Source organism: Cannabis sativa, chromosome 6 (genome assembly GCF_029168945.1).
Source record: "Cannabis sativa cultivar Pink pepper isolate KNU-18-1 chromosome 6, ASM2916894v1, whole genome shotgun sequence".
Classification (NCBI taxonomy): domain Eukaryota; kingdom Viridiplantae; phylum Streptophyta; class Magnoliopsida; order Rosales; family Cannabaceae; genus Cannabis; species Cannabis sativa.
In genome coordinates this window covers 73,998,920-74,009,923 of record NC_083606.1, presented here as the reverse complement: position 1 = coordinate 74,009,923, position 11,004 = coordinate 73,998,920, and the positions used below count along the sequence as shown (strand labels likewise).

At 31.0% G+C, this 11,004-nt stretch overlaps 1 protein-coding gene across 2 annotated transcripts; it reads left to right on the top strand.

Moving 5' to 3' along the window:
* The first annotated feature begins 2,372 nt into the window (after positions 1-2,372).
* Positions 2,373-4,536, top strand: LOC115724705 (class V chitinase CHIT5). 2 transcript variants are annotated; one of them, XM_030654045.2, is made up of 3 exons: positions 2,373-2,517; positions 2,721-3,747; positions 4,210-4,536. In XM_030654045.2, exons 2-3 carry the CDS (start codon positions 2,733-2,735, stop codon positions 4,224-4,226), a joined length of 1,032 nt encoding a protein of 343 aa, XP_030509905.2. In that variant the 5' UTR covers positions 2,373-2,517; positions 2,721-2,732; the 3' UTR covers positions 4,227-4,536. The 2 variants fall into 2 exon arrangements, with proteins under 2 accessions (XP_030509905.2, XP_060973791.1); XM_061117808.1 differs by lacking the exon at positions 4,210-4,536 and having other exon boundaries at positions 2,404-2,517; positions 2,721-4,160.
* Positions 4,537-11,004: the final 6,468 nt, after the last annotated feature.

Genomic DNA, 11,004 nt, shown 5'->3' with positions numbered 1-11,004 from the left:
TGTCAATAACATTCTTTTGTTTTGAGTGGAAAATAATGGATGTACATATATATGGTAGTTGTACGTGAAAATTAGAAGAAGGTGACAATTTTATTAGATTGTGCATAACTCTTGTCATGGTATCTTAAGAGTCCTATCCCTATCCTAGCTAGTAGGCATTCCATCTACACCAATCCTAATAGGTGAGCAAATGGTCACTTGTAACTCCGTACATATTTCATGATACTGAATAAAAAATAGTCACCATCTTAAGGGAGGGGCGGAATATTTTCAATCAAAAACCCACCCACAAGGAAATTAAACCCGACCGACCCAAACCCAAAAAAAATCGAGCTTAAAAAATTAGTGGTCAGGTTTGGGTAGGAGAAAAGAATTTCAAAACCCGCGTGCAACGCACCCAAAACCCGCTTGAGAACCCAGTTTGTTTAATTTTTTTTTCTTATGTATATATATATCGTTGGATTATGGATTTTGGTTTGTTTGGACTTTGGACTTTGTTTTTTGGACAATGGATTTTAGTTTGTTATAGTTGTTGGACTTGGATTATAGATTAAGATTAATTGAAAAGTAATTAAGGATTGTATTGTATGTATGATAGAAAAAAAAAAAAGGACCTTTTAAAGTGAAAAAAGTTGCTAAAATTTTGTGTCCTTTTATGAAAAAATGTTAAAAAAAAGATATTTAAAAAAAAAAGTGGTTTGGCCCAACCCACCCGAATTTGAAAACCCGACCACCCACACAGCGGGTTTGGCACACATAATCTATACATTCGAATCTGAAAACTCGAAGCCTGACAACACCCACTCGATGTGCAATCACACAGATTAAATGTTAAAATATTAAGTATTTTCTAATAAGATATTGGGATTAAACTCACTTAATCTGCCAAAATCAGTAAGTCTATCTTTTCTCTTATCAGATGAATCTAGAGAAAGTTGCTGTTAGTTATAATAGTTGGCTTTGTCACCAACTCAAAATGAGCCCCACCAGCATCATACTTTAGATTCAGAGTTAAGTAATTTAGAGAGAGAGTCCAATATCATAGTGAGTGTGTGTGGAGGATGTAATGAGAGTATCACTCTTGAAGTGATTTACCTCATTGTGAGACATTTCTTTGTAATAATTCACTGTGTTGAGTTGTAATCTTGGACTTATTCAATTGTGTACTACTGATTATTCCTAATCAACAAAGATCCATGATTCGTTTATTCTCAAGCTAAGTTTATTCTTGTCTAATTTAAGTTTTAATTTTTGATTTTGTGATTGGTTTTAGATTGAATTGTGTTTTCTTAAACATTATGTAAGGACCGTTTGATACCATCTATTTCTCCATTGGTATAATATTGTCCGCTTTGGGCCTAAGCCCTCACGAATTTGTTTTTGACTACCTTCCCAAAAGGCCTCATTCCAATGAAGATAGTGTTTGCCTCCCCTCAGAAGATTACATATATAAACCTGAATCCCTCGATTCCAACACTCAAGATCCCCTTGAGTAAGCTAGATGAATCCCTTCCCCAGCTAGATTCAAAATATCCCTTCGAATATAAGAATCCCTCAATTCAACCACTCAAGATCCCCTTGAATAAGCTAGATGAATCCCTTCACCAGCAAGATTTGAAATCCCTTCAAACCAGATCTGAACCTCCGACAACTCTAGCAGCAAGCGTCACCATCTTTTTGTTTGGCAATCCGAGGATACATTCACACAACTAATTTTGAGTTTTGGCTCTGATACCACTTGTAAGGACCGTCAGACACCATCTATTTCTCCATTGGTATGATAGTGTCCGCTTTGAGCCTAAGCCCTCACGGATTTGTTTTTGGGCACCTTCACAAAAGGTCTTATTCCAATGGAGATAGTGTTCATCCTTATATACCCAAGATTCTTCCCATTTCTAACCAATGTGGAACTTTGGATGTACACCCAACACATTATTACTAGTATATCAATCATGTTTTGAGGGTGATCATTCACCACATAAGAGTTATAAGAAGGCACAAAAGTTAAGCCCAACAAGGCTGATATGAACTTGCACAATATATAAGACAAAACCAAAAGAGAACCTAGGAAGAAACAATTAGTCTAAAACTTATTATACTTTTCCAAACAAACATAACAATAAGAAATAAAATAGGTCGATATACCTATTTTATTTAACTGTAATTAGTTATGACAATGGGGAAACATTATTATATTACTCATGTGTAGTTTCAAAAGATTACAATCCTTATAAATTATTTAAATATATATAAATTAATTTAGAGATAATTTCTTGACATGTACGTATGATCTTATTCCACAAATTAATTTATATTTATTCGTATATATGTAAATAAATTTTAATTGATCACCTATATTGTACGTAGATGGATGCTGACATTATAATGTTAGGTGAAGATAATTAATCCATGCACATGACGAGTGATAAGAAAAACTCTATAAATAGCATAGGATATTCAAGTGAACAAACAAACCACTAGAAAAGAAGAAAAAAAGGCTTATATATCATTTTATAGGTAAGCCTAGCTAGCTAAATATTTGATATGTTTAGACATGCTATATTAATATACATATATCTTTAATGATCTAAATAAAAAGAAATATGTTAAATATGTAATATTATATTTTAGGGCTACAACTTCTTTAACATTATATTTGTTATGTGTTATTTGATATTTTTTTTAAAGCATTAACTATATTGTTTTTTCTTGTGTAACAGTTCTACTATATAATGGCACCTGCGAAGTTCCGAATCGGTTACTGGCTTGCATCCACAGAGAAATCATTTTCACCCGAAAATGACTCTACTGTACCCTTATTTACTCACCTCTATTACGCCTTTCTTCAAGTTCAAGAGGGAACCGGAGAGCTGATTATCCCTCCCGAACTTGAGGAAGATATGAGGTCTTTTGTCAATTGCGCTCATGACAAAAATAAGAAAGCTCTAGTGTCCATTGGAGGCCCGAAAACAAAGACCGATGACCCTTCCTCCGCTATCTCTATGATGGCAAGGAGCGCTGACAAACGTAACAAGTTTGTTGAGTCGACCTTAGCTTTCGCTAAAGACTTTGGCTTTGATGGTTTTGAGCTTGCTTGGGAATATCCAAAAACGAAAAATGAAATGAGAAACCTAAGCAATCTCTTTAGCGGTTGGAAATCTTCTTTGAAATCATCTAAAGATGATACAAAGAACCTACTACTCTCAATTGCAGTTTATTGCAAACCCATTATTCCAAATATTTCTTCAAATCAAGAAATCAAATACCCTCACGAACTCGAAAATTATGTTGACATTTTCAATATAATCCTCTACAATTATTGTCCAGTCACTTGTCAACATTCCCAATTCAATCCTAGCAACCCTGGCCCTAATAACAGCAGTGAAGACTCGATTAAGAGTTGGACCACTACAAGTGGATTTTCGACCTATAAACTAGTTATGGGCATTCCCTTGTACGGACAAAAATGGATATTGGGTGATCAAAAAGATATCAGCATTGGGGCACCAACTATTGCCTATGTTGGTCCCGTTGCGTATAAAGATATCCCTGATCCAGAAGGTGGGATCTTTGATAAGGAGGTTACCAAGTGCATGTACAAGGCTGATAAAACTACTTGGTATGGGTACGAAGCTACATCTTCTATAACTGAAAAGGTCGATTATGCTAATAAACATCTTGGTGGGTATTTCCTATATGCCATCGGGGATGATGATGATGATCGAACCATGTGTACTGCAGCTGCAGGTATAAAATACTATCGTAGTCATATTATTGTCACTACAAAAAATCTTACTTTTAGTCACAATAAAATTTGTGACTAACGATAAAAAAGTTGTGGCTAATTGTAAATTATCATTATTGTGTTGTGACTAAAAGGTCCATGACTAAAAGTATTCATCACAAAAATTACAATTTGTTGTGACTAAGTATATTTTTAGTCACAATATTTGTTGTGACTAAAACTAAATTAGTGACAACTTGTAACTAAAAATTATGTTTTAGTCACAAGTAACTTTTTGTTGTGACTAAAAGTCTCATTTAGTCACAAAAAATTCATGTTGTGACTAAATAATTGTCACTAAAGGTAGCAGATTTTTGTAGTGTGTGCTTACTAAAAAATCTTTGGTTAAAATTATTAAAAATTAATTTACAAAGTATTTTAAATTTGTAATATTAATTATTTTTTTATTTTTTTTGTGCATGCAGAGCAAATGGGAGCATGAGAATGAAGATCTTGTTTTTCAATTATGAATGAGGGTGAATTTTAATATATTTAAATAACTGCAAAGTACCCATAAAAACTTTGCACCAATAAACCACCTTGATCACTTTATATTTTTCTGTATTGTATTGTATAATAAATTAAAAGGCTATTCGTTAGTCCTCTTTTGTGCAAGAAAGGAATCTCGACCACCTTATCTTGGTGTAAGAGTAACTTCATTTTGCACTAGTACCTAATAAGATTGTCATTGTTTGTGTGCCTTTTAGTTTTATGTATCATGAAATAAATGAATAAGTATTGTGTGTTTTGGAGTTTTTCTTTTCATAATTTTGTTCCTTGCACTAAAATGTGATGAGGAAACATGTTAACTTCATTAAAGCAAAACACAAATCCATATACGTACTAAATACGTAAATAATAATAAATTTAATAGAAAAATAAAGCTTAAAGTAAAACATTGAACTACACTACTTACAATTTATATATATGTTCTATCTTTTAAAATACCTCCCACATGACAGTGGCTCAGCTGTTTTCTCTATATTGCAACATTTTAACTATAAATTAATGAGAATACAATCATCTCACTTTAATTTGAGCTGAGAAATCAATATATGCCTTATACTAATTTTTGAACTTGGTATCAGAGCAAAGATAGGCTAATCTCATGGCAAATCCAAATAATATTACTCCAGATCAATAGCAGCTAAAAGGCTAGGAACTGTTATCTTTTGGAAGAACTATCCAATTACAAATCTTCTTGCATCTATAAAAGCATTTAAAAGAAAACAAATTCAGGTGTCACCTGAGTGGGAACTCTGGCGGGTAACCAATACTCCTTTTGTACTACTATAGCTAGGTTTCGGGTGTCACCCATTCTTGATACATTATGATATTTTTATTAATATATGTATTACAAACTAAATAAAAAAATTAAACCCTAATCTAAAAAAACTAAACCAATTGCTTTGTGGTTCCGTAAAAATGTAATTCAAAAAAATTAGTAAATATATGTATTAAAGATAATTTTAGATAGATTTATGTAATAAAAAACCCTTTATAATTTTGAATACACGTTTTTTATGTAATTATTAATTTTTTTTCTTTGAAATAAATACTTAATATAATGGAGTCTACGTACTATTATTATAAATCTTCTAATTAATGTTAGGTGAAGTTAATTATCCCATCCACATGTTATGAGATTAATAAAAATACTACACATGCAAGTATTTGATATTTAATAGTAATTGAGCAGTGTAGAAACATGCTATTTAATTATTCACAAAATAATAATATGCTCTATATATATGGGTATGTTCTTAATGGGTATTACTAGGGGTGTGCAGAAAGTCATCCAATCCAATTCCAACCGACCGATCCAATCCCAACCGATCCAATAGAATCGGATATCCAATCATATACTACTACAAATTACACTATTTACGTCGGTCAACGCTACTATTCATAGCGTTGACCGACGTAAATAGTACTCAAATAATTGACTCGTCACTTTAAAAATGACACTAATAATATGTTATTTGCGTCGTTTATTAAATGTCAGTAAAAAGTAAACTGACGCGAATAAAGCAAAAATTTTAAAAATTACTTTTTATTTTGCGTCGGTTATTAACACTCGAGTATTGTGTTAAGTGAGCTTTTAAAAACGAGGCAAAATAGTTAGAAACCGACGCCAAAAAATAAAAAAATCCCTAAAACCTAATCAGGTGCCTACTGTTCACTACCTCAACCTCACCCAATTCATCCCTTCGAATTTTCTCTGGCTAAAGAGGCGGCTCCTCCGTCCTCTTCGAAACCTCACCTACCGTACGTGACTTTATGTGGTTCTTTGCGTCCCTACGCCATAACAATACCCTACCGTTTTTTGTTCGTTCGGTAATTATATTTCATTTTTTATATATATTACGATTGTTCTTTTTTATTTTTTATTGATAATTAATTAGAGTGCGAATTTTTGCTGTTGTAGAGCAAGGATTTTGAGTGGTTATCTTGACAAAATTATTAAGAGTTTATACGAGAGTGAATCATTGTGTGCCCGATTTCAAAATGGATGATGATTACTCAACTCGTCCTCCCAGAAAATCTTTTCTGTATGTTCTTAATTACTTTTTTTGTTGTTGTTAATGGTGAGATTTGAAGCAAAGTTTGATCCGAACAGAGAACGATTTTGTGAAAATTTTTAGTCCCGAGAATGATTTTGAAGCAAAGCTGAACTGAGAGATCATCATCGGCGATGAGAAAATCATCACCTCCGTTTAAATACGATGTTGTACCGCCCCGCCGACATGGAAATCGGTTAGCGCTAAAACTGGGATTTGCTCATTAGTATTTATTTTAGGATCTTGAACTTGGGTAGTATTTATTTTTTCATAAAAATCTCATCTTTACAAAGTTCATTAGTTTTTGGGAGTAAGTTTTGGGTAATGAATTCTTTTGGGTCTTCTTTGGTAGAAGGAAACTGAGTGACCTTGCCGAGTTTTTGCTTTTGTTTTTGACATCTGGGGTTCTTATTGTAGTCTGCGAGGCATTTGTACACAAAGAAGGTATGTATTTCTGTGCTAGCATTTCTTCCCCAGATCTCAAATTCTGTAAATCCTGTTTGGTTACTGGGAAAATTTAGGGAAAGAAAGTCAATATTCATTCAGCTTGATGTAGCTTTATGACCCAAAAATTAGTCAAAAGAATTTAAGAATTGCGTATTGAGCGGTGAATATTTATTGATTGAGTTTCTAATTTGTTTGCTTTTCGTGCACTATTAATCTCTTTTGAAAGTTTTTACTTTCTAAATTAATACAGTTTTTGACTGGTGTAATATATATTACTGCCTCTTTCAGCTTTCGCCCGACTCACACATTTTCGTTTATGCATAGTAATTGGCGCATATTTTGTCAAATTCGTTTGTTTCATTAACTGTGCTTGGAAAAAAAAAACCAAACAAATTATATTATAGTTTTCTCAAATCACTTGAAAAGATTAGTCTAGTCTAATAAATAATTGAAATACACAATGTAAACCACCATCTTTCGAGTCCTTTCTTTTCTTTTAATATCAGTTACTAAGTTTATTCAAAAAAAAAAAGTTATCAGTTACCAACTTACCACTTGCACCTTCATTTTCAATAGTTATAAATTAGCTTCTGCAATATATTGAAGGTGTGATCGTATATGTGTATGTGCAAAGAATAAAGCAATTTTTGTGTAAAAGGGTACTCATCTTTTTCTTCAATTTCTCTGTATTTATATATATGTATATATGAATCAAGAACATAACTGGGTTTGTTCTTCTTTGCTAAATTTGACATGGATTTGTTTCAAAAACTTAACTTTCATTGTATTTTTCTCACTTTCTTTTTTATTCTGTGAATTATTGACCCCAATTAGTAGTTTTATGATGCGTTTTTTTGTTGTTGTTGTTGTTGATTTTGTTATTGGGTTAGACAATTGGATAGGGAGGACAACTTTTTATCACTCTTTTTCTACTCAATTAGTGAATGAATAATTAGTCTGAAAGTCTAGGCCTTTCATTCTCTCATTTATTATATGAATTGTTTGTTTTTTTAATTACGATGTATAACTTGAAAATTCCTTGGTGGATTCAACCATAAGAACTAGCTATTTTTGACATACTGTTATTCATTTTATGACATTCTTGTTATGATTCTCAAAGAACCATACTGTTATTCATTTTATGACATTATTGTTATTCCTATTTTTGTCATGGATGGACATCCAACATAGAAGGAATGAGGAAGTGTCAAAACCTGTAGAAAGCCAAGACCTGCTTCTAAAGGCAAAACTAGATCACCTTAGGCTACTAGTGATGATGAAGTGTAATGAGCAGTCTAGTTTCTTCTTATTTATTTCCCCATACACTTATGTATAGCTAAACATTTGCAGCATTGTTGTTAATTGATGTGAACCATATTCGGAAGATTTATGTGCATTATGTGTGATGATTTTAATTGTGATTCTTTTTGTGTTGCTTGCAAATAATACATATATATATATATATATTATATTACATAAAGAGTTTACTAATTAAATGAATAAACAAAAATAAGAGCTGCATGAGAAACCCACTAGACTACGCGACAGAAATTATAATTGATTGGTATTGCTTTGATTTCAGGTGATTTTGGACTAAGCGATTACAAAATAAGAGCTGCATGAGAAACCCACTAGATTAGTTAATAGAATCGATTACTAATTTTATATAAGTTTTCGAAATGTTATTTTAATTTTTTTTGTATTATGTATTTACTATATTATATAGAGTTATTCTAAAATTTGATAATGCAGGTGGGAAAAATTACATGAAAAATTTGCAATTTTCCCTTACTTATATTTGTGCTTCATTTTATAAGTGACGCAATAAGTAAAAAAAAAGTATTTTTGTAATAGATATGACATTTTTAAACCGACGGAATAAGTTTTTTGTGACAGTTTTAAAATGTCATGAAACATTTAGTGTCATTTTTTAACCGACGCTGAAAATAAAATAGAAAAGTAATTATTTAGCGTCGGTTTATAAATGTCGAAAATTGTTTTTTGCGTCGTTTTGAAAATGACGCTAATAAAAACTATTTGCGACTACGGTATATACGTCGGTTTAGAAAACCGACGTAAATTCTTTAAGTGTCACTTAAAAACAGACGTGAATAGTAAATTTTGTAGTAGATAATTGGATCGGATCGGATGCAAATTTTAAAAATCCAATTGGATCGGATCGGATGTTGGATGAGACATCCGATCCAATGGATAACCGATCTAATCCAATCCAAGATCATCCAATGTCCATCCAATCATATTTAATATTTATAATTTTATATATTTAATTATTTTATATATTATTTTATTATCTATGTTAAATTATTAAGGTTTAAATTATGTTTTTTCACATATATATATTTTTTAATGAAATTAGCCTAAATAGTGGTTAAAATGGATTGGATTCATCCATGGGATCCATTGGATGGATCCAATCCAATCTAATAAAAAACCAGTTAAAGCATCTAATGGATGGAACCGATCCAATCCAATACATCCATTAGATCGGATCGGATCGGATGACTCAATTCAATTGGATTGGATCGGATGGAAAAATCCATTATCCAATAAATAATTGGATTGGATTGGATGAGTCCAAATCCATTGGATGTGATCCAATGAACACCCCTAGGTATTACCCATGTATGAGTATTTTATTCTTGACCATTGGATCAAATATCTAATGGTTGATATTTATAGTCATTAATTAAATTTTAAAAAATTAATATTTCCTATTTTGTTATTCTATATATTCCTAAAATACATAAATACATAGAACTGTTATTTAAAAAATAAAACACTAAAAAAATTAACAAACTATTTTTTTAATAAAAATCATTTTAAAGATTAAAAATAAAAAAAAGTGTATATTATCTTTTTATAAAATTTCTTCTAACTAGAATTCTAAATTGGATTACTGAGAACAAAAAAAAAAATAATTTTAAGTTTTAAGCTTTAATACATATAAAATGTATAAGATTTTTTCTAAACCTAAAATCTTTAATTTCATAATAATTAACAATCATTTATATGTTTTTATTTTTTTTAAAATACTTGAACTTACCAAAATCTATAAAAACAAAATCAATGAAGAAAATTTTAACAAAAAATTGAGAAACCTGAGGAAAAACAGAAGTTTTTAATTGTCTTGTTTTTGTGAATTATGAAGAATTATTAGCTTATAACTTTAGTGTATTATATAAATTTGTGTTACATCATATGTTATTGACAATTAATTTTTAATTATTGGGCACTGCTATGTCTTAGGTTAGTGTTGCAGAAATGAAGTTTGCAATTAAGTGCGAGTATTCTAGGATTTCAGATAGACATCCTGCCGCTACAATTTGATGATGCTGGAACTAGTCGGGAAGAGGTGGGAGATAATGATGGCCATGGCAATGATGATATTGATGATGATGCAACCGATTTGTAGTAGTAATTATTTTTATTTTAGTTGGAAAAATTATGTTTATGTTAGTATTTTGAACAAATGCTCATTTACTAACTTTTAGACAATTACAATTATATTATGAATGTATAATTAAAACAATTGAAAATTATATTTTATTGTGTAATTATTTATAATTAAGCTTTTTATGTTTTTTTAATTATTATTTATTTAAATTTAAAAATAATTGATAAAAATTTAAATAAAATAATATTAAGTAAAAATATTTAATTGAAACTAGCTATCAAAACTGACTTTTCCCCGTATATTAGTGTGTTGGTAAAAATAAGACTTTTCCTAGCGCACATTTTTGCAGGCAAAAGTTAAGATTTTTCCCAGCGCACATTTTTGCTGGCAAAAGTTAGAGTTTTGCCAGCACATTTATGTGTTGGGAAAAGTTAGACTTTTGTCAGCACACATTTGCACTGGTAAAAGTCAAACTTTTACCAGCGCATTTACGCGCTGAAAAAAATTATTTTTGCCAACATTTTTCATTTTGTGCTGGCAAAAGTTTCAATACCAACATGGATTTGACAACCCTTTTTGCCAGGGCAAAAATGCACTGGCAAAAGTAAAATTTATTTTGCCAGCGTAATATCCAACTTTTGCCGGCATAAAAATGCATTGGCAAAAGACTCATTTCTTGTAGTGATTGGATCGGATCGGATGACTCAATTCAATTGGATTGAATAGAATGGGTCAAAATCCATTAAATGTGATCCAATGAACACCCCTAATGGTAGCAGTTAATCGAATAACACCTT